This window comes from Stegostoma tigrinum, chromosome 11 (assembly GCF_030684315.1).
Source record: "Stegostoma tigrinum isolate sSteTig4 chromosome 11, sSteTig4.hap1, whole genome shotgun sequence".
In the NCBI taxonomy this organism is placed as follows: Eukaryota; Metazoa; Chordata; class Chondrichthyes; order Orectolobiformes; family Stegostomatidae; genus Stegostoma; species Stegostoma tigrinum.
In genome coordinates, this window is record NC_081364.1 from 32,125,758 (window position 1) to 32,150,468 (window position 24,711).

The 24,711-nt window shown below is 42.5% G+C and overlaps 1 protein-coding gene across 7 annotated transcripts in view; it reads right to left on the bottom strand.

Annotated features, from left to right (window-relative positions):
* LOC125460360 (ERC protein 2) overlaps positions 1-24,711 on the bottom strand; it is a 1,111,380-nt gene that overhangs the window by 895,924 nt on the left and 190,745 nt on the right. For all 7 annotated transcript variants that reach the window (XM_059649888.1, XM_059649889.1, XM_059649890.1 and 4 more), the window contains one exon: positions 2,799-2,954. In XM_059649888.1, coding sequence (XP_059505871.1) covers positions 2,799-2,954 — 156 coding nt within the window. The remainder of the gene's footprint in view (positions 1-2,798; positions 2,955-24,711) is intronic.

The window sequence follows — 24,711 nt, forward strand, 5'->3', positions numbered from 1 at the left end:
AGCAATTCTTCCACAGAAAGGGCACAACAGACACGTGGAGACTGTTCAAGGAGCAGTTGTTGCAAGTGATGCATAAATTTGTTCCTCTGAGACAGGTAAGAAGGGGTAAGATTAAGAAGCCTTGGATGACGGGAACAGAGATGCTTCTCGTCAAAAAGAAAAAGGCAGCTTACATAAGGTGGAGGAACCAAGGGTCTTGCACAGCTTTAGAGAATTACAGGCTTGCTTGGAAGGAGCTCAAAAGTGGACTGAAAAGGGCCAGGAGAGGGCACGAAAAAGGCTCGGCAGGAAGGATTAGGGAGAACCCGAAGGCATTTTACTCATACGTGAGGAATAAGAGAATGATCAGGGAGAAGGTAGGGTCGATCAGGGGTAGCGTAGGGAATTTGCATGTGGACTCTGAGCAAATAGGGGAAGCCCTAAATGAGTTTTTCGCTTCAGTTTTCACAAGTAAAGGGACCTTGTTGTGAATGAGAACTTTGAGGAGCAGGAAAACAGGCTAGAACAGATTGGGATTGAGGAAGTTGATGTGCTGGAAATTTTATTGAACATTAAGATTGATAAGTCCCCAGGGCCAGACCAGATTTATCCTAGGATGCTCCGGGAAGCGAGAAAGGAGGTTGCTAAGCCGCTGGTGGAGATCTTTGCTTCCTCACTCTCCACGGGAGTCGTACCGGAAGATTGGAGGGAGGCAAATGTTGTTCCTCTTTTCAAGAAAGGGAATAGGGATATCCCTGGAAATTACAGACCAGCCAGTCTTACGTCTGTGGTCAGCAAGGTTTTGGAAAGAATTCTGAGGGATTTATGACTATTTGGAAAAGCATAGCGTGATTGAAGGGAGTCAGCATGGCTTTGAGGGGGGCAGGTCATAGAACATAGAACAGTACAGCACAGGACAGGCCCTTCAGCCCACAAAGTTGTGCCGACCATTGATCCTCATGTATGCACCCTCAAATTTCTGTGACCATATGCATGTCCAGCAGTCTCTTAAATGACCCCAATGACCTTGCTTCCACAACTGCTGCTGGCAACGCATTCCATGCTCTCACAACTCTCTGTGTAAAGAACCCGCCTCTGACATCCCCTCTATACTTTCCTCCAACCAGCTTAAAACTATGACCTCTCGTGCTAGCCATTTCTGCCCTGGGAAATAGTCTCTGGCTATCGACTCTATCTAGGCCTCACAAATTTACAGTTCTTTGAGGAGGTCACAAGACAGGTTGATGAGGGTCGAGCAGTGGATGTGGTGTACATGGACTTTCAGCAAGGCATTTGATAAGGTTCCCCACGGCAGGCTCATTCATAAGGTCAGGAGGTATGGGATACAGGGAGATTTGGCTGTCTGGATTCAGAATTGGTTGGCTGACAGGAGGCAGAGAGTGGTTGTAGATGGTAAGTATTCTGCCTGGAGGTCAGTGCTGAGTGGTGTCCCACAGGGTTCTGTTCTTGGGCCTCTGCTCTTTGTAGTTTTTATAAATGACTTGGATGAGGAGGTTGAGGGGTGGGTTAGTATGTTTGCTGATGACACAAAGGTTGGAGGTGCCGTTGATAGTATCGAGGGCTATTGCAGGCTTCAGTGAGACATTGACAGAATGCAGAGCTGGGCTGAGAAATGGCAGATGGAGTTCAACCTGGATAAATGTGAAGTGATGCATTTTGGAAGGTCGAACTTAAATGCTGAATATAGGATTAAAGGCAGGATTCTTGGCAATGTGGAGGAACAGCGGGATCTTGGTGTTCAAGTGCATAGCTCCCTCAAAGTTGCCACCCAGGTGGATAAGGTTGTTAAGAAAGCATATGGTGCTTTGGCTTTCATTAACAGGGGCATCGAGTTTAAGAGCTGCGAGGTTATGCTGCAGCCCTATAAAACCCTGGTGTGACCACAATTGGAATATTGTGTCCAGTTCTGGTCGCCCTATTATAGGAAAGATGTGGAGGCTTTGGAGAGGATGCAAAGGAGGTTTACCAGAATGCTGCCTGGATTGGAGGGCTTGTCTTACGAGGAAAGGTTGACTGAGCTCAGACTTTTCTCTCTGGAGAGGAGGAGGAAGAGATGTGACCTGATCGAGGTGTACAAGGTAATGACAGGCATGGATAGAGTCGATAGCCAGAGACTTTTCCCCAGGGCAGGACTGACTGCCACGAGGGGTCAGAGTTTTAAGGTGTTAGGAGGAAGGTATAGAGGAGACGTCAGAGGGAGGTTCTTCATCCAGAGAGTTGTGAGCACATGGAATAGTTTACCAGCGGTAGTCGTGGAAGCGGAGTCATTAGTGACATTTAAGCGACTGCTGGACATGCACATGGACAGCAGTGAATTGAGGGGAATGTAGGTTAGGTTATTTTATTTTTGGATTAGGATTGATCCACGGCACAACATCGTAGGCCGAAGGGCCTGTACTGTGCTGTACTTTTCTATGTTCTCTGTTCTCTCCGATCTTAATTTAAACTCTAAGCTTGCTTTAAACTTTGGCCCTTCAAAAGGGACAGTACTTCTGCTAATAAATTAATCTGATTTTCAAGTTCACTTGTTTTTTGAAAGAGTATAAAGAAATATTTATTTGCACTGCTGGGAGTGTTAGAAGGTTATAACCAGGTTAGAATATAGTATTTGGAATGTTTCACTTCATGGATAAATCAAACACTAAGTAAAAATTGACTTCTGGTCACTTTCCTTACTAACTGGCTAAAGCAAGTTTAACAGCATCTGTGATTGAAACAACAAAAGAAAGAAGCCTCAACATGGTATTTGCCCATGTGATCACTCAGAAATCTTACATTTATTCAAAAATAATAATCACCTTATTTTTCATGAACTTTGAATGACTCTTGTAAACTTCCATCTGTTTAAGCTCTTCTTCCCGATCTTCATTACTCAGAGCTCCATTAGTCTTCAACATTTGAATTTCATCCTCTAAATCCCTAATATTTCTCTCCAGTGAGGCAATCTTGGTATCCTAAGGCAGAAAGCAAAAATTGTAATTTGTAAACTACTACTGCTGTTATTATATGCCACAAAATGAAAAAGAATCATAATTCTAAAGCTATTAGCCACTGGAGTGAAAACAGCAAAACACCATTTGCAGCGCAACATCTGTAGCAAACACATCAACAAAACAAGAACAGTGGGTCATTGAGATTTGTGTCACAGTGGTCTCCAGAAACTTACTTATCTCTGGCAATTGGACAAGAAATTCTCCAGAGACTTTTTGTCTCAAATTGGCCTATAAAATATTGCTGTACTTTGGCTTCTACCTTGTGACTATGTTAAAGTTACACTAAACCAAGACAGGCCAGGCTTAAACGACACTTGACAATGAGAACACTACACATGCTGGAAATTGGAAATAAAAACAGATGATGCTCAGGAATTTGAAGCAGGTTCTGGCAGTATTTGTGGAAAGAATCACAGTTAACATTTCAGGTCTGAGACCTTTCATCAGAACTGGGAAAATAGGCTTTCATTAGAAGCTCAGAGACTCCCGCAGCTACCTCCAGTATACTGCTTTACACTCTGCAAGGGCTCCATTCCTTTCCCCCTGTTCTACCATCTCCATTGCATCAGTCATGATCATGCAACTTTTCACAACAGCATTTCTGAAATGTTGCCTTTTTCCCCCTCAACCAAGAATTCAGTTCCACCCACCACCACTCTCATACTTAACTAGACACTTGGCCGCATCTGCCATTTCTCACACTTTTGCCGTCAAACCCTTCCCCTTCATCCAGAACTGTGAGAGGGATCTCAAGTGTCCTCACTTTGCACCAATGACCATTCATATTCAACAGACCATTTTCAGTTTTTCCATTACCTCCAGCACATTGACATCAAGTATGCCTTCCTCTTTATCCAGAGTTCCAAAGGAATCATTCATCCATGGCACCCTGGTCCACTCCTATATCACTCCTTCCCACAGCATTTTTTAAGCAAACACAGGAGATGTACAACTGTCTTTTTAAACAGCTCTTGCCTCACCATCCAAGGCCCCAGACAGGTGAAGCAGTGATTTTGTGTACTTGTTCCTATCTTGCATTCATTATTCAAAATGTTGTTTCGTTTGCATGGAAGACCCACAAACAGATTGGGTGACCGCCTTGAAAAACACCTTCCTTCAGAATATGCAAACATGACCCCAACCTTCTGGAGACCTGACAATTTGATACTCCACCTTGATCTCAGGTAATCATCTCCACCTTTGGCCACTGTCCTGTTCCAGTGAAGTTCAACAGAAGCTTGAAGAACGGTACCTCATCTTTCAATTTGGTACTTCACAGCCTTCTAAAATCAACAGAGTTCAATCATTTCCCATGATTATCTCTTGACAATTTTGTTTCCTTTTCTTTGCAAGTTTTGATTTCCCCCTTTTTTTTGTTGCTGTCAGTAGCACATCTATTCTCGGCAGGTTTTGCTTCTTTTCCTACTTCCTCGCTATCCCTTTTGATTTGGAAAACTAGCTCAAGCCATTCAATCACTGGTGACTTTCACCCCATTACAGAACTTTGTTCTTTCTTTGCCCCATCCAAACTTTGCTCAAAACTTTTCCATCTCTAACTTTTGCCAGTTCCAATGCATAGGCATAAACCTAAAATGTGAACACGGTTTCTCTCCACATATCTTGCCATAATATGAGAATGGAAAGCATTTTATGCTTTGATATCAAAGTTGTTTTATGTTAAATTTCCCTCAATGTCTGTGCATTCTTGTTCAAACAGGAAATCACTGTCTGTTTCCCAGACCTCTCTACAAAGCTACTCTCAACCATTAGGAGGAAGGGCAAATTTAAAATGCCTTCCTTCACACTTTAGAGAAATAACATTCACAAAAATCAGACACTTCAAACACACACACACACACACACACACACACACACACTAACTCTGATTTCTCTCTCCACAGATGCTGCCAAGCTTTTGCAACAATTTCAGTTTTGGTTTCCGATTTCCTGCATCGACAGTTCTTTCAGCTTTACTTCAATTATACATCTAGATACACAAATCCAGAGTCTCGTCATTACTTGCAGTGTCAGACTCCCAACAAGGGGTAGTCTTGGATTTGAATTCTGGCAAATGTAGAGAATACTCCCATGTACAGCTCAAGTGTCTTTTAAGGTCTGAAGCAAAAACAAGGCCACCCAGACCATGATTGCTGATCGATGTGGAAGAAAATCAAACCAAAAGTTGAACAAGGCTGAAGTTCAACAACAGACAAAGACAGGACAGGGTTCAAACTTGAATACTGATCTAGAGGTCAGTATTTTGACAAGAAATTCACAAGAAAATGGAAGCAATGCGTTTTGTCTCCTCGTTTTTTTTTCCCAGTTTCTCCAGAAAGCTTCAACCTTGGATCTTCAACAGAATTTTATAGATGCTAATTGTTAGGGGGTGGGAGAACCTTCCAAAACATCACATGGTCCTTTTTCAATGTTAAGTTCCAAAACATTTTAATAATTCAGTCTATTTCCAATTTAAACCAATAAAATGAAAGAAAAATTCAACTTGAGCTAGAAGGATTCAATTTAAAAAAGGCAACCAGCACAGTATTTTAAAAGTCATAATGCACTTTATATTTTATAATCAATAAGCTAGCACATGCCATTTTGCTGATAATTGACAATATAATACTGCATTGCTCAGACAAGTTGATATACACTGATTTGACTTTCTCAACTGAAAAGGTATAAATTGAATAAACACCATTTGAAAATGGAGCACAGCTCTAAATCTCAATCCATTTTCTGCAACACATGCATTTTGGAAGTTTCACAGATGTGTAAATTAAATATATAAATGTAATTTTGCTCATGATTTCCTGGCAGTAATGCAAGCATTGAATGACATACTAAGTTGTAATCCTTGATTCCCATGTAGTACAACAAAACAAACTTGACAATCCAATTAGTCAAAAAGGTGTTGAAGGCTCTTACCAACTTCTTAAAACATATCCACTTTTTGTTCTAAACAGCCACTTTTGGCTTTAAAAGCCTTTATGCCAATTTTTGTCTAGAATATTTCTGTTAGTATCACAATGCCCTACATTGGAAACTTCCTCAAACAAACTTTCTTGTAGCACCAAGGCTGCGACTGAAGAATACCAAGTTACTAAGCCTGCACCAGAGGTATTACATGGCACTTCGCACTCATCTTCACCAAAGACTGCAGACATAATAGATTAAACTCGATATACAGAACAGTGATGAGTTATAATGTGACATTAACTTTAGGTAACATCACAAGCCCTCGAGTAATTTATGTAGCAGATGGCATGGGTGGGTGATCAAAGCCAACAGGGGCTAGGATAACAAAGTGTGGAGCTGGATGAACACAGCAGGCCAAGCAGCATCTCAGGAGCACAAAAGCTGACATTTCGGACCTAGACCCTTCATCGGAGAGGGGGATGGGGAGAGGGAACTGGAATAAATAGGGAGAGAGGGGGAGGCAGAACAAAGATGGAGAGAAAACAAGATAGGTGGAGAGGAGAGTATAGGTGGGGAGGTAGGGAGGGGATAGGTCTGTCCAGGGAAGATGGACAGGTCATGGAGGCGGGATGAGGTGGTAGGTAGGAAATGGAGGTGCGGCTTGAGGTGGGAGGAAGGGATGGGTGAGAGGAAGAACACGTTAGGGAAGCAGAGGCAGGCTGGGCTGGTTTTGGGATGCAGTGGGGGGAGGGGACAAGCTGCACGCCACTGCATCCCAAAACCAGCCCAGCCTGTCTCTGCTTCCCTAACGTGTTCTTCCTCTCACCCATCCCTTCCTCCCACCTCAAGCCGCACCTCCATTTCCTACCTACCACCTCATCCCGCCTCCTTGACCTGTCCATCTTCCCTGGACAGACCTATCCCCTCCCTACCTCCCCACCTATACTCTCCTCTCCACCTATCTTGTTTTCTCTCCATCTTTGTTCTGCCTCCCCCTCTCTCCCTATTTATTCCAGTTCCCTCTCCCCATCCCCCTCTCCGATGAAGGGTCTAGGTCCGAAATGTCAGCTTTTGTGCTCCTGAGATGCTGCTTGGCCTGCTGTGTTCATCCAGCTCCACACTTTGTTACCTTGGATTCTCCAGCATCTGCAGTTCCCATTATCACTGCCCCAACAGGGGCCAGTTTGGCTCAGCATTTTAAGAGTTACGTATTGTACCTGGCACTTCTAATCTGCAGCAACCATGACCAATGGAGCTCACAGGCTGCAGATCTGCAGGGAATCAGACATGGAGTTGTGTCAGCTGCTCGAAGGTTATTTGCAACTAACAACAACCAATAGCTAATGCAACAACAGCAGTAATTCTATGATCTTCTTCCAATACTTCACAGACTTGTCACAGGCTTAAGAGCATTTCAGAATACTGTACTGAAGTGGCAATTATTTCCGGCTGGAAAAACACCACTTCAACTTACTAACGTGACGTGTTAAGGTTAAGGATTTGCGGGCTGGCACTAAGCTGCTTTATTCCAGCATTATTTCTGCCTTCTCTTCAGCCTTCAGAAAACCTGATAACAGTGAAACAGTTTCTGAATACGCACAAAGGTTGGCAGAAATTTTAGATTTTAAGTTTGCATTGCCCACTAAATGAAATTTCACCAATGTTTAAAACTCAATGGGCGGCCATCTTTCACAAGGTTGGAGTGTGGTTCTTCATGGTCAGTAATCTCAACCCCAAGACATCTCTGCAGGAATTCCTCAGGGTAATGTCCTAGGACCAACCATTTTTAGCTGCTTCTTCATAAAGCCAGAAATGGGGACTGAAATAAGAATTTATTTACTCAAAGGGTTGTGAATCTGTAGAATTTTCTTTCTCAGAGGGTAATGGAAGTTCAGGTTTTGAGTATTTTTATGTATAGGTTGATAAATATTTGTTTATCAATGGCTATTGTTTATCAATATAAAGGATTATGGTGATCTGTAGGTGAAGGGTACCAAAGTGTTCAATCAACCTTGATTATACAAAATAGCAGAGCAAACTCCACAGACTGAATGGCCCACTCCTGTTCCTATGTTCGTTAATGATTGCTCAAAGTTCAACATCATTTGTAATTAAAGTACTGAAGCAATCCATGTCCAAATGCAGCAAGACTTGAACAATACCCAGGCTTGGGCTGACAAGTGGCAAGTAACATCATTACCTTACTAGTGCCAAGTAAGGATCTAATTATTGCTCCTTGACAATCAATAGCAATTACTATCACTGAATTCCCACTAACGGCTAAACTGTAATTAATTGTGCTTATGATTTTGTTATTTAAAAATGCACACAATCACAATTTTACTCTCATTTCTATTTGCAAATAAACTATACTTGTACCTGAAAATCAGGGATGAGTTGGGCCAAAGGATCAGTTTCCACGCTGTATGACTATTAATGCCAACTAATTTTTAGGGACCAAGTCAAAATTAAGTTATGCTTGAATCCCAAGGAATAACACCATTAATCTCAAGCTAAAATTGTTGCACTGAACAGTCTGATGCTTGGAACTCAAAAGAAATTCAACCTCATTCGTTGAATTTCCCAACCTACCCAGAATAAAATCAAACGTGTCACTGATTTTGATGTTGGCAACATGAAAGACAGATCATCCTCCATTCTGATGGGGCAGTAATAGATCAGATTGGATTTGACTGGCTTATTGTGTGCAGGTCATATTTGGACAGTTTTCCACCTCATCACGAAATTGCTAGTATTGTTGTTGCATTGAAACAATTTGACTAGAGGCATACCTAGTTCTGGAGCACAGGTCTGCAATTTTGTTGGTGGATTGTTGTCAGGTCCCATATTCATTGCATATCAAATGACTTTGGCCCTTCTTATGATCACCTTTGCCTTGTGATGCAGGCACTTCAGGAAGAGGCTAAGGTGCAAGTAGTTTAAACGTGTCTTTCACTCTGATGTGCTGAGCGCCCCCATTATTGGGGAAGTGAAATTTGTTGAAGTTTCCTCCTCCAGTTAGTCAATTAATTGTCCACTCTTGTTCACGGTTGGATGTAGAATGATTACAGACTTAAATATGGTCCACAGGTGGTGGGATCTCTTCACTTTCTCTATTAGATGCTCCATCCTGTGCTTGGCATGCAAGCTACCTTGTATTGCAGCTTCATCAGGTTGACCCTCATTTTTGTGAATGTCTGCATGCCCTCTGGCTCTCTCCTTTGGTTTGATTATGTTGATAGTGAGAGATGAGAGGTGATACATTATGGTTGAATAAAATTATGCTGATGACCTACAGCATTGTGCGAATGCTTAGGTTTGAGATGGTAAATCTATTCTGAATTTATCCCATTCAACACGGTGATGGTGCCACACCACATTGTGGAGGACTTGCTCAAGATCACACCTATCTCTGCAATAGTTGCATCTGCATCTGGTTGATTGGTAAGGACTGAGTGTAGTAGACTTTTCCCTCACAAACTGCTGCAGACCCGATTTGGTGGATAGGACTTTTCAGAATTTGTCCAGTTTAGCCTGTAGCCATTCCTGACAAAGACCATTGCACAGCCTCACTCTGGGTGTCTGTCATATACAGTGCTGCTTCTAAAAGGTATTCAAAATGAAGGAGTACTAACTCATCAGCTGAAGGGGATCATTCAATGACCACCACAAAATTACACAACAGAGAAGGCAGTCCTTCAGCCCATTATGTCTGCAATGGCTCTCCTAATTGGCATTATGACTTAGTGTTATAATTCCTCTACCCTTACATGTTATTTGAATGGATACAATCATCCCTCACCCTCATGATTGCCTCAATCGAAGCTGCCTCCACCACATTTCAAGACAGTACAGTCTAGACCCAACCCACACATTGTGGAAATGCTTTTTCTCATATTATTATATTTGCTACTAATGCAAATCACTTTAAACCTCTGTCCTCTTAATCTTGATCTTTTCCAAGTAGGGATGGTTCCTCCCTACCTGTTCTATCTAGATCCCTCACGATTTTGAGATTCTTCTATCTGACCTCCTCTTAGCCTTCTTCTCTCCAAGGAGAACAGTGCCAAAGACTCCAGTCTTCATAATCGGTAGGTCGTCTCATTGTCATGTGACCTAGTGCCATGAAATCTTGTGCGGAGTTAATGTGGAAGATTCCAAGGGAAAACCCCTCCCAATTATTCACCACTGTGCTGCTGCACCTGCTGAACCTGAACAGGGCATAGCCAGGGATGATGGTGGTAGAATCTAGAACAATTTCTGCTGAGGTATGATTCTGTGACTGACTCATCTACAGGGCAATTCTGACAAAAGCCTCCATATTTAAAAAAGGAGGATATGGCAGCATCAACAAGAGGAGCTTTGTCCTACCCTTTATAATGACAGGGATTGGAGCACAGAAGTCAGGATATGTTTTTGTTGGACAAAGCATGGTTGAGACCATATCCTAAATACAGTGGACATTTTTGGTCTCCTTATTTAAGGAAAGATGTAAATGCATTGAAGGCTGATTACTCTGATACTAGGAATAAGCAAAGATAGTAGGAACTGCCAGTGCTGGAGAATCTGAGATAACAAGGTTTAGAGCTGGATGAACACAACGTTCGAGGCAGCATCAGAAGTGCAGGAAGGCTGATGTTTCGGGCCTAGACCGTTCTTCAGAAATAAGCAGGTTGTCCCACAGGGAAAGGTCGGACATGCCTGGCTTGTTTTCACTGGAGACTAAAAATTGAGGGCCAATTTGTTTGAAGTATACAAGATCCTGAATGGTCTCGACAAGGTAAACATGGAAAGGTTGTGAGTGAATCCAGAACTAGTGGGCACTGTTCAAAGATTAGTGGTTGGCCTCTTACAGCAGAGATGGAGAGATTTTTTTTTGTTTCTTTCTGCATCTGTTGACAGACTTTGGAACATTACCTCTAATGCTGATGGAGGCAGAGTCAGTTAACAGTTTTCAGGCAGAGGTAGACTGATTCCCTTGCCAACACGAATCCAAAGTATTCAGCGGTAGATAGGAACGTGGAATGCATTGTTTCCAGTTCCCAAGTTGATGTCAGATGGTCTTTACTAACGTTCAATTTCAACTTTTTCTAACTGAGTAGTTAATTTATTAATTCTAACTCCAGCAGTTACTATAACGGGATTTGAATCCAGAATATTAGCCAGATTCTCTGGATGAACAGTCCAGAGACATTACCAGTACATCAACATCATCGTCCCTGTAGTCTCTGCAAATATAAATTAGCTCTTAATTGTATGCACGAAAAGCCACAAATTCAAAAGCAAATATGGTTTCAAATCTGAAAACATGATCCAATATTTTAACTGGAAAGGTTTTAACAGTTATGTGAGAAATAATATTCCAATAATGTACCATTTTAAATTTATCTGAAAGCAGAATAAAGAAACACTTCAATTAACAGTTTGTGAGAATTCATTTTTGGGCTTTTATAGAAGCATGTTTGCATAAAAGAACAGGAGGCATTTGATGGAGCTTGCAGTGAGGGAAGTCTGTAGCCAATTTTTTCATGGAAACTGATAGGTCTTGTTGCCATGGTAGCTGACTTCAGATAAGCATATGCTATCAATATTTTTGAGCCTAAGACCATGTCCCATGCTTTCGCTGATTAACCCTTCTATTTCTAGTTAATAGATTTTATCATGCAAAATTGCAACAGATTTTAATTAAGCAAGTAGTTTGAAGACTGCAGTAGCTAAAAAAACCCTACAATTAATCTATTTGTAACAAATAATAATAGTGCACTGCCACGAAAGGTCCTGGCATATAGTGATTTTGTGCACTTGATTTTAATTCACAAATGAGTACAAAACCAACCTGTGCTTGAACGGGAGTAGGAGGCGTCAGGTTCAGCCTCTTCATCACTAACATTGATCAAAATAACAGTGACGTCAGTGGAAAGCAATTGCTGAGCCAAAGTGGACAGTATGTAGACCCCTGAATATAATCACAGGCGCAAATTACATGTTCTGGAAGCGGAATTCCTGACAAGTGAAGGCAGCCAAAAGGATTCTGGTGGAAACAGCCATCAGTACTCAACATCTCAAGCCACAAGTTAAAATAACAAACTGGATGTCAGTGCAGGTCTATCTGCATATTTAAAGCAGATCTCACTGGTTTCAGACAGGTATCCTTTCCATTTCGGCTTTAATTTTACAGTCTGCCAGATCAAGGCAGAAAAAGAAGGAGCAAGCCTGCATCAATTGCCTATCTCACGTATTTTCTGACATACAGTGGGGTAAAATAAAGGACTGTATACATTTTATGCAAAGATAAGTTTACTACTGAACATGGCAGCACCAAATGTGAACATGCAATAACAATGAAGAATTACAAAAGGTCCATGGCATTTTCAATCAACAACCTGCAGTGTTCAAGGCCAAGATTTTGATAAACTTTGCACATGGTCAATTATTGCATCCAAGTCAAAGCTAATTTAAGTAGATCATAGGCCACTTCAAGAATGTTTTAGATACATAATTTTTGCGGCTGCAGTTCTTTACTATTTGTGAAACTTTACTGTAGCTTTCATGTACTTGAAATATTCTCCTTCTAAAACTTAGTACAATAACACTTCTTCCAGGCATTCAAAATAATTCTTCCACATGGACTAAGGCTGCAATGCTGATCTGTGCTAAACTGTCTGACTTTAATCAAAATAGTAATTTAGCATTTGATCTCAGGGCCACTGATGTAGGGGTGAACAGAAAGGGGCAGAATTGCTGCTCCTGGTTGATACCCAAATCAGTGGTGACAGTGTATGTGTAACAGAATATGAAGAAAGGATGTAGGTACAACCTTTGTGACCCTATGGCAGAATTACAAGTTGATACTCGATGTGCAATCACTTCGAGCACGTACCAGCAGGGTACTGGTGCCTTGGAATTGTGCCGCAGAAGATTAAATATCTCAGAATGAGAACAGTAAGACTTCCTATTTAAAAACACTAGTAAAATGCATCCTCTCACTTTTTTTAAAAGAAGTCACCAACAATTGCTTGAAGAAGTTCTAGTGAAAGGTGCACATACATGGCAAATTTGCCCGAAGCAATTTATCGCAAGTCATGTTTCACTTGGGCACGGTGGCCTCCCCAGTGCTCGGGCTGAAATTGGGCATTACAGGCAGCAACTAATCACATCACCCTAGAAGAAATGTTTGTATTCTTTAAAACTAATCAAGTCCAGCAACCTCTAACAGTGTATGTGTCGCATGCTACACAGCTGAACATCTGGGGCCAGCATTTTATTTTGTGAAATTAGTTCACAGGATGTAGACTACAATGGTTAAGCTAGCATCTATCGGCCATCCCTAATTTCCCATCAGAAAGTGTTGGAGAGCTGCCTTCTTGACCTGCTGTACGCCATATTTATGTGTCAGTCCATGGGAACTAGCATCTTTAAAACTTGTATATGGTGCACAAGGTCAGATTTGGGAACTTTCAAATGTTCAAATTATTTCCAATTCTTCTGAACTTGAGAGACTTGTGGAAAATCATAAATACCAAGCAAGTATCGAACATATATAAAGTCTACTGCTTTCAAAATAACGAATTTAACCATGGCAGAATGCATATTTAATACATTACACATACATCAAAAGCTACCAACTGGAAAGGCAAGCTTTCTTTGTTCCTCCTAAACAGTTAAGACTACAGCTGGGTTTGCCTCCGTTCTTCATACTTCCACTAGTATTGGGCAAAGCAAGTATTTACTACCCTCTGTTAAAAAGTGAGTGGTTTTACAGCCAAGCAAAATCAGAACTGGTACGAGATCCTAGCTGAATGCAATCGTGGATGTCGCATAATATTCTAGCCACGATATCAGAACATGTGGTATCCAGTCAAAAAACTTCCGCAAACGTTACTACATTTACTGCCTCCGGTAATTAAATATTTTTGGGAAGAATTTTTATGTAATAAGTTCCGATCAACAATGGAGGAAGAACGATTCACAGAGGGGAAACTAGAGCTGGGAGGAACTCTGATTTTACCAATAAACAAGAGCGACTCACTGAAGTTCCATTCAGTGGCAGCGACAGAGAACCTCCATCAGAGTTGACCTCTGCGCCAAATGATCTGAAACAAACCAGGAGGCTGCGCAAAGGGCAAAAGGCTCAGTGTTTGGGATACTTCTCACAGGATGCATTGTATTAAACACAGTTTTACATCAGCTCTTTTAAGACCATTCACTGAGCTCAGAGCCAGAGAAGACAACTTGTATTAAATTACAGAAAATGCAGCACAGGGTGATGCAATTTGGCCTGCAGTAATCCCATTATGCTAACTTGGTACAACATTTTTTTAAAATATCCATGTTTAAATTTCCTTCCAAGTAAAAAGTTTTCTTTTTTTTTTCCCCCTCAATATCATTAGACACATATGGCAAAGGAAAGTTTAAACATCCTCAGTTCAAAATCCTTCCTATATCCTTCACTGTTTTCTTCCAATCAGCAGCACTGACCTCTGCTCCAGAATTCTTAATGTGCTGACTAATGTGAAAAGTCTGCTCCTGACACAAAATTAAAGTGTCAATGTCTGATTTGCATTTTTAGCAGCGCTCCTCTGTGACTGCTCACCATGCTGTTGCTACTCCCAGCTCGACAGGACACAGTGATCCCCATAACGACCTACCAACCATTCCAAAAACACATGCCCATCCTTTGACTCCACCAGTCAATCACAAACCTGTCAAGTGTTAACCTTTCTTTTCCATCTCCCCACACTCCCCATTGATGGAATCCCCATTTGCTAGTCTCCCCCCGCCGCTCCCTCGATCTCTCTCTTCCCCTCTCAACAAAAGAATCCCGAGTGCATCATTTTTTCTCCTCCAGAATCCCACACCTTCTCTCTCCCCCAGAGCATCCAGCCCTTCACTCCGAGAACCTCGTGCTATTCTGTACCCCTAGAATACCCTACCTCCCACAGTCCTATCAATCCCGCACATCTCTCAATCTCTGCCTCAAAATCCTCAAACTCTAGACCTCTTTGGAGCCCCAAACTGTATGCCTCAGTCTTTTTGATCTGTACATCCTTTGCTTGCTGTGATCAGGCTGTACAGCTCATAAGCAAAGCTTTTCACTGTATTTTGGTACATGTGACAATAAATTAATTCATTCTAAGAATTCCCAGTACACCAAAGCAGGCAGAGTTCATTGCACTGGCAATCAGCCGTCACTGAAGAGGCAGAGGTTATTATGAGCATCACAAGGTATGAGAAACTTAAAAGTGCTGAGCTTCTGGAATTCTAAGGGAAGAAATCCCCAATTCTGGGAACTCTCACTCAAAAGCCAGATTAAGAATGGCAGGTTTAACGCTTTTAAAGGACACGGGTAAACCCAAATGTGCCTTTACTGAAATCTGATAGTTTCACGATCGCTTTTTCTTTTAGTAAAGTTGATACAGATTCCTGAACGGTTGCGATTGGATTTGAGCTCTCATTCTCACTTATTGGTCCTGGTCTCTGGATTACACATGCAGCACTCAAACTAAAAGCAAGGTACAGTGGATGCTGGAAATCTGAAATAAAAAGACAAAATTCTAGAACAAATCTAGCAACTTTAGTGGAGATGACAAAGCAGACTTCTAAAAAGTACTCAGTTAATTTTCTTTCCACAGATTCTGCCACATTTGCTGAATGCTTCGAGCATGTTCTCTTTGAGTAACCACTATACAACTTCAAGGTGGTCAATTATCTCAGTGTGCTACGTACTGTGATACAATGAACTTCCTCCTCACCTGATCCATGTTGACCCTCAGGTTGAACAACCAGTCATCTCTCTCTCCAATGACAGAGCAGCCTTATGATCCTCTGAGACTACGGCAGCTTTCCTTTGCATTAGCTTCACCAGTCCTACAATTATCCAAATTCTTCACATTCCCCAGCCATATTCCCTTCATCCTGCATGTTGGTAGCCATGTCTTTCAAGCTCCACGATCTACAATTCCCTCTCCCCCTCTGTTTCAGCAAGTTGTTCATCATTTTTAATATCTCCTTTGGCTAAATAAAGCATGCATACCAAAAATAAGTCAATACAAAATCATATGAAAGACCTCAGAAATCTTAAATAGAAACAGTAGATACGAGGAAGTTTTGGCCTCAAGGCCCTCCGCTTCTTCCTGTCCCTCAGGCCCGACCAGGCCCCCTCCACCGACACTCTCATCCGCCTAGCTGAACTCGTCCTCACACTCAACAACTTCTCTTTTGACTCCTCCCACTTCCTACAGACTAAGTGGGTGGTCATGGGCACCCGCATGGGCCCCAGCTATGCCTGCCTCTTTGTAGGTTACGTGGAACAGTCCCTCTTCCGCACCTACACAGGCCCCAAACCCCACCTCTTCCTCCGGTACATTGATGACTGTATCGGCGCCACCTCTTGCTCCCCAGAGGAGCTCGAACAGTTCATCCACTTCACCAACACCTTCCACCCCAACCTTCAGTTCAGCTGGGCCATCTCCAGCACATCCCTCACCTTCCTGGACCTCTCAGTCTCCATCTCAGGCAACCAGCTTGTAACTGATGTCCATTTCAAGCCCACCGACTCCCACAGCTACCTAGAATACACCTCCTCCCACCCACCCTCCTGCAAAAATTCCATCCCCTATTCCCACTTCCTCCGCCTCCGCCGCATCTGCTCCCACGATAAGACATTCCACTCCCACACATCCCAGATGTCCAAGTTCTTTAAGGACCGCAACTATCCCCCCACAGTGATCGAGAACGCCCTTGACCGCGTCTCCCGCATTTCCCGCGACACATCCCTCACACCCCGCCCCCGCCACAACCGCCCCAAGAGGATCCCCCTCGTTCTCACACACCACCCTACCAACCTCCGGATACAACGCATTATCCTCCGACACTTCCGCCATTTACAATCCGACCCCACCACCCAATACATTTTTCCATCCCCTCCCCTGTCTGCTTTCCGGAGAGACCACTCTCTCCGTGACTCCCTTGTTCGCTCCACACTGCCCTCCAACCCCACCAAACCCGGCACCTTCCCCTGCAACCGCAGGAAATGCTACACTTGCCCCCACACCTCCACCCTCACCCCTATCCCAGGCCCCAAGATGACATTCCACATTAAGCAGAGGTTCACCTGCACATCTGCCAATGTGGTATACTGCATCCATTGTACCCGGTGCGGCTTCCTCTACATTGGGGAAACCAAGCGGAGGCTTGGGGACCGCTTTGCAGAACACCTCCGCTCAGTTCACAACAAACAACTGCACCTCCCAGTCGCAAACTATTTCCACTCCCCCTCCCACTCTCTTGACATGTCCATCATGGGCCTCCTGCACTGCCACAATGACGCCACCCGAAGGTTGCAGGAACAGCAACTCATATTCCGCCTGGGAACCCTGCAGCCATATGGTATCAATGTGGACTTCACCAGTTTCAAAATCTCCCCTTCCCCTACACCATCCCTAAACCAGCCCAGTTCGTCCCCTCCCCCCACTGCACCACACAACCAGCCCAGCTCTTCCCCCCCCACCCACTGCATCCCAAAACCAGTCCAACCTGTCTCTGCCTCCCTAACCGGTTCTTCCTCTCACCCATCCCTTCCTCCCACCCCAAGCCGCACCCCCAGCTACCTACTAACCTCATCCCACCACCTTGACCTGTCCGTCTTCCCTGGACTGACCTATCCCCTCCCTACCTCCCCACCTACACTCTCTCCACCTATCTTCTTTACTCTCCATCTTCGGTCCGCCTCCCCCTCTCTCCCTATTTATTCCAGTTCCCTCTCCCCATCCCCCTCTCTGATGAAGGGTCTAGGCCCGAAACGTCAGCTTTTGTGCTCCTGAGATGCTACTTGGCCTGCTGTGTTCATCCAGCCTCACATTTTATTATCTTGGAATTCTCCAGCATCTGCAGTTCCCATTATCTCTGATACGAGGAAGTGTTAGCAGGTCAGGGAGAATCTATGGAGAGATAAACCAAGTTAACATGTACAGCCAATGGCCATTCATCAGAAGTGGGAAATATTGAGAGATTTCACTTGTTAGTTTCGAAAGTTAACTTGGTTACACTTCCTTCGAATACACTTCCTATATGTTCTCTGTTCCATACTTTCTCAGTTTTACATTCTCTATTACATCCATCAATTTCAATACCAGAGCTTCCAAGGTATTTCTTGGAACTGAAAATTTCCTTCCACCAGTAATACAAGGCACTTGACAATTTCCATTCTATTTCCCACAATTTTGCTCCATCCTTCCCCCTCCCCATACTCAAGATCTAAGCAAAGCAATAGGATTTCTCCTGGTTTCATCTTTCAAGTTTCTACTTTCAGCAGATTACCTTCTTCACCATTAAATCCATCTTTTCTTCTGTTACCAGCATTCCAAAGAGCCTGCTCCTTCCACAACACCCAAGCAATTAGTGAATCATTCACTTCCCACTGCAGCTTCCCATGCAGATATGCCAGGTGCAACACATGTTCTTTTAGCTCCTCCCTTCCAAATGTCTAGGTACCCAGATACTCCCTGCAGGCGAATCGTTGATTTACCTGAACTTATTTTAAGTTAATATCGTGTAGTTGCTGCTCACAATGGCATCTACTTTACACAGGAGTGTCCAAATGCAGACTGGATCAGAATTTTGCAGAACACCTTTGTTTAGTCTCCATGACAGCAAGTTTCCCGTTTTTTAATTCTCCACTCTTACCTATCCTCTTAGACTTACACTCCTACACCCCTGCAATGAAACTTTAAAAAAAGCTCAAAGAGCAGCACATCATGTACCAATTAAACACCTGGCGGTCTTACATACTAAACAGCAGTTTAATAATTTCAGATTATAACTTCTGCTCTCATTTTTCGAATGGGAATTGATTTATTTAATCAGCGAAGTGGTTGATTTTTTTGTCATTTTTATTTGTTTAATGTATATATTTTTAACTTTTTTCCCATTTTAACATCATTTTCTTTAGGTAAAGAAAGGTGGCTTATTTTATACATAAGGTATTACTGAAACTTTTTTTCGAGGCTTAACTTTAATGAGACCAGAAATAAGTTCCAGAGTGAGAGGGCTAGTAGAGTTAGAAAAATGATAACCCAACAGGATCAGTCAGATAGGTGGGTGGCTGTCAGGAAACATAAGAAGGTAGTTCAAAACTCTCCAGTGGCTATTCCGCTATCAAATAGATATTCCGTTTTTGGAACAGTTGCAGGGGATAGTCTCTTGAGGAAAACAGAAGGGCCAGTCAGATATTGAACACTTGGATCGATACTTACATAAGGCAGCGTTTGACAAGATTTAATAGAATTATTGCTATAGGGGACTCTCCCATCGGGGCATAGACAAGAAATTCTGTTGCAGTGAACGTAAATTTAGGTTGGTTTGTTACTTTCCTGGTGCTAAGATTAAGGTCGCTTCTAAAGTTTCAAGCGAACTGTTAAAGTGGAGATTGAGAAGCCAGAAATTATTGTGCACATCGATAGGAATGACATTTTTAGGGAAAAGATTAAAGCAGTATAGAGTGAAGTTAAGAGGTTAGGTAGAAGATTAAAAAAAAACCTTAAAAGTAGTAATTTCTGGTTTACTCACAATGCCAAACTGAAACTAGGGAAGGGACACATGGTTGGAGGAGAAAATCAATGGCTGAAGAGCTGGTACATTGTTCAGGGATTCAGATTTTTGGACAATTGGAATAACTTTTGGCATAGAAAAAGGATGGATCTAACCTAAACTGGAAAGGGGCCAATACCTTAGCAGGGAGACTTGCTCATTCTATTAAGGGAAACTTGATACTGATGAAGAAGGGAGTGGAGGAACTTTAAGTGGCAGTGTAAACAGAAGGATTGATGGGATAGGTTCGACAAGTGACAAGAACACATCAATTAGAAAAGAAAGACAAGAGAGAATCAGTGAATGTAGTAACTCTGAAGAACAAAAATGCATTCATTTCAATACCAGCCATCTTACAGGTAAGGCTGATGAATTCAGCACGTTTAAGAACATGGGATTGGGATGCCATAGCTGTTACAGAAAATTGGCTGAGAGATGGACAAGTCTGGCAGCTCAAAGGTCCCAATTTTAGATGCGAAAGGAAGGATAGAAAAGGATGCAAGAAAGATGGGGTGGGAGTGGTGCATTTGATTAAGGAATACATTACTGTAATGAGAGAAAATATTTCTGAAGTATCAACCTGTGAAAGTATTTGGGTAGAAATTACAAATAAGAAAGGTAAGGTCTTTTTGATGGGATTGTACTATAGCACCCCCGCCTCCAACAGTAAGAGAGAAATAGAGAAACAAATATGTAGTGACATCTCAGATTGGTGTAAGCATAATGAGGTTAAAATAATGGGGGCTTTTACTTTTCCAAACATTGGCTGGGACTACCATAGTGTTAAAGGTTTGGATAGTAAAGAATTGGTCAAATGCACTCCAGAAAATGTTCTTTATCAATTTATGGATGCTCCTACTAGAAAAGGAGCAAAACTAGACTTTTTTTTTGGACAATAAGGCAGGTCCGCTGACTGAAGTAAAAGTGGGCAAACACTTTGGTTGTGGCGATCATAACATGGTTATGAAAAAGGATAAGTCTTCCATGAAAAAGGTGAAGTTTTTTTAATTGGAGTTAGGCACATTTTAATTATTTGTTTGAGATGAGAACTTTTAAAAGTTGATTGGACGAGACTGTTCACAGGTAAAAGGATGTCTGACAATTGGGAGGCGTTCAAGAGTGTGATGACTTGAGTTCAGAGGCATTATGTTCCTGTTATAGTGAAGGGTAAGGACGGTAAGATTAAAGGAACAGTGGGTGAATAGATGTCAAGATTACAGTCAAGAATCACAGCAAATTGTTTTGTTTTAGCTAAGGACAACTTGGTTCAATTGAAGCCCTTAATCGAGTGTGGGGACATTCTTGACAGAGAAATCAGGAAAGCAAAGAGGGAATATGACAGAGTATTGGCAGATAAGGTTAAGGATAATCCAAAAAGATTCTACGAATATTTTTAACAACAAGAGGATAACGAGAGAGACGGCACCGTCTCTTTCAGGTCAAGGAAGTCATGTTTGTGTTGTGCTCCAGGAGATGGGAGAGATACTAACTGAATGCTTCACGTCAGTTTTTACTGTGGAGAAAGAAGTGGCATCTAGAGAATGCAGAGAAATAAATATTGATGTTTTAAAACCAGTTCACATTATACAAGTACTAGTTCAGGAGGTCTTAGAAAATATAAAGATAGATAAATCTTGGGGATCTGATCTCATGCATCCCAGAGCATTGTGGGAAGGGAGGGAGAAAATTACAAGACCCCTTGCAGAAATATTTACATCACCTATAACTACGGGTGGTTAATGTTGTACCTTTGTTGAGTGAGGCTGTAAGGAGATACCAGGGAATTGTAGATCGGTGCATCTGACTTTGTGGGTAAATTGTTGGAAATGATTATAAAAGATAGGATTTATAGACATTTAGAGAGGCAAAAATTGATGAGGAATATTCACCATGGTTTTGTGTGAGGAAAATAGTGTCTCACAAACTTCATTTAGTTTGTTGAGCAAGTTACCAAAAAGGTTGATGATGGCAGAGAAGTAGATGTTGTGTATTTGGGTTTTAGTAAAGCCTTTAAACAAGATTCGGCATGATAGACTACTTAGTAAAGTTAGGTCACATGGGTTTCAGGGTGAGCTTGCCAGTTGGATACACAATTTGTTTAAGGGCAAGAGACAGAGAATAATGCTGGAGAGTTGCTTTTTGGACTGGAGGCCTGTTGATCAGCAGTGTTCCACAAGGATCGGTTTTGGGTCCTCTTTTGTTTGTCATTTATATAAAAGATTTGGATGAGAATATAGAAGGCATGGTTAGTAAGTTTGTGGATGACACTGAAATTGGTGGCACTGTAGACAGTGAAGAAGTTTTCTAAGATTCCAAAGGGATCTTGATCAGATGGGTCAAAGGGTTGAAAAGTGGCAGATGGAGTTCAATCTGGATAAATGCAAGGTATTGCATTTTGGTATAACAAACAAGGGTAGAGCTTATACAAGTAGGGCCTCTGTGAGTGTTGTACATCAAGAGGGATCTAGGGATGCAGGCACATAATTCTTCGAAGTTTGCGTCACCTATAGGCAGGATGGTTAAAAAGACGTTTGGCGTGCTTGCCTTCATTGTTCAGCCCTTCGAGTACAGGAGTTAGGAAGTTATGTTGAGGTTGTACAGGACATTGGTGAAACCTGTTCTGGAACACTGTGTCCAGTTCTTTTCGCCCAATTATAGGAAGGTTATCTTCAAGCTGCAGAGGGTTCAGAAGATTTACTGGGATGTTAGTGGATATAGAATGTTTGATTTGGACAGGCTGGGACTTTTACTAATGGAACTTGTGAAGTTGAGAATTGACCCCTGCGAAGTGTCTAAAATAATAAGAGGAATACATAGAATTTATGGTCATCGTATTTTCCCCTAAGATGGTGAATTTCAAGACTAGGAGGCACATTTGTAAGGTGAGAAAAGAGATACTTAAAAAAAGACAGAAGAGGCAATATTTTTCACAAACAGGGTGGGTCACATATGAAGTGAACTTCCTGATGAGGTGGTAGATGTGGGTACAATTGCAACATTTAACAGACATTTGGATATATGAACAGGAAAGGTTTGGAGGGATATGGGCCAGGAGCAGGCAGCTGGAACTAGTTTAGTTTGGAATTATGTTTGACATAGACTGGTTGGACTGAAGGTCTGTTTCCATGCTGTATGACTATGACAACTTCTCATTCAGTTCCTCTTGATTTGCATCTCCTCCAGACATGTCATTTGCTTCATCTGTCCTATTAACATTTCATTTTGACTTGCACGACCTTCCCTTTTGTCATTTAAAATCTCCTATCTATTGACTCATTAAGACTCTTCTTTTGTCCCTTAGACTATTTTCTGCCATCAATGTGGCCAAGGAAATTGGTGATGATGATGTTGAAAGGTGTCTATAGCTCATAGCTGGCTCCAGCTCTGTCCACAGGCAGGTTAACGGGTTACTTCCTCACTCAACGCTTCTTAGCATCCCCCTGGCAACTCCAATCAGTGTCTCTGCATCTGGTCTTCCCACTTCACTCAGTGCCCCTGTCCCCACCTCCCACCAGCCATATTGCTCCCTCACTCCAAGAGACAGTGAACAGTGAGGCAAGATGGTAGTGAACAGGGGAAGGAAGTGAGGGGTCAGGAGCTGAGCGGAGAGGCTTTTTGAGTAGGTCAGTCCCAGGATTTGAATTCATTTAAATATGTGCAAAACATTCATTTTATTGCTCCTATTCTTCAACACAAGATCTCACTGCTGATTTGCTCAGGCAGATTTTGAAGGCACTGCAAATGCATAGGCAGAGTACAGCTTTTGTTCCTTCGGTGCCTCCCTATATCTGTACTTCCATGAAGCCTGGTTCATCACTGACATCTTCCAGTTCTAACAATAGATCATTGGCCTTAAACAAAGAGTTACTCCTTCCATGGCTGCTGCAATGATTTGTTGACTGTTCCCAATATTTTCTGGTTTCACGCTAATAACTTTTCATCCTACAGTTTCCCTCAAAAGGAAAATTAACATTGGAGCAATTCAGAAGTTACATAGAACATAGAAAAGTACAGCACAGTACAGGCCCTTCGGCCCACGATGTTGTGCCGTGGATCAATCCTAATCCAAAAATAAAATAACCTAACCTACATTCCCCTCAATTCACTGCTGTCCATGTGCATGTCCAGCAGTCGCTTAAATGTCACTAATGACTCCGCTTCCACGACTACCGCTGGTAAACTATTCCATGTGCTCACAACTCTCTGGGTGAAGAACCTCCCTCTGACATCTCCTCTATACCTTCCTCCTAACACCTTAAAACTCTGACCCCTCGTGGCAGTCAGTCCTGCCCTGGGGAAAAGTCTCTGGCTATCGACTCTCTCCATGCCTCTCATTACCTTGTACACCTCGATCAGGTCACATCTCTTCCTCCTCCTCTCCAGAGAGAATAGTCTGAGCTCAGTCAACCTCTCCTCCTAAGACAAGCCCTCCAGTACAGGCAGCATCCTGGTAAACCTCCGTTGCATCCTCTCCAAAGCCTCCACATCTTCCTATAATAGGGCGACCAGAACTGGACGCAATATTCCAAGTGTGGTCTCACCAGGGTTTTGTAGAGCTGCAGTATAACCTCCCGGCTCTTAACTCGATGCCCCTATTAATGAAAGCCAAAGCACCATATGCTTTCTTAACAACCTTATCCACCTGGGTGGCAACTTTGAGGGAGCTATGCACATGAACACCAAAATCCCGCTGTTCCTCCACACTGCCAAGAATCCTGCTTTTAATCCTATATTCAGCATTTAAGTTCAACCTTCCAAAATGCATCACTTCTCAATTATCCAGGTTGAACTCCATCTGCCACTTCTCAGCCCAGCTCTGCCTTCTCTCAATGTGTCACTGAAGCTTACAGCCCTTGATACTATCAACGGCACCTCCAACCTTTGTGTCATCAGCAAACATACTAACCCACCCCTCAACCTCCTCATCCAAGTCATTTATAAAAACTACAAAGAGCAGAGGCCCAAGAACAGAACAGTGGGACACCATTCAGCACTGACCTCCAGGCAGAATACTTACCATCTACAACCACTCTCTGCCTCCTGTCAGCCAACCAATTCTGAATCCAGACAGCCAAATCTCCCTGTATCCCATACCTCCTGACCTTATGAATGAGCCTGCCATGGGGAACCTTATCAAATACCTTGCTGAAGTCCATGTACACCACATCCACTGCTCGACCTTCGTCAACCTGTCTCTTGACTTCCTCAAAGA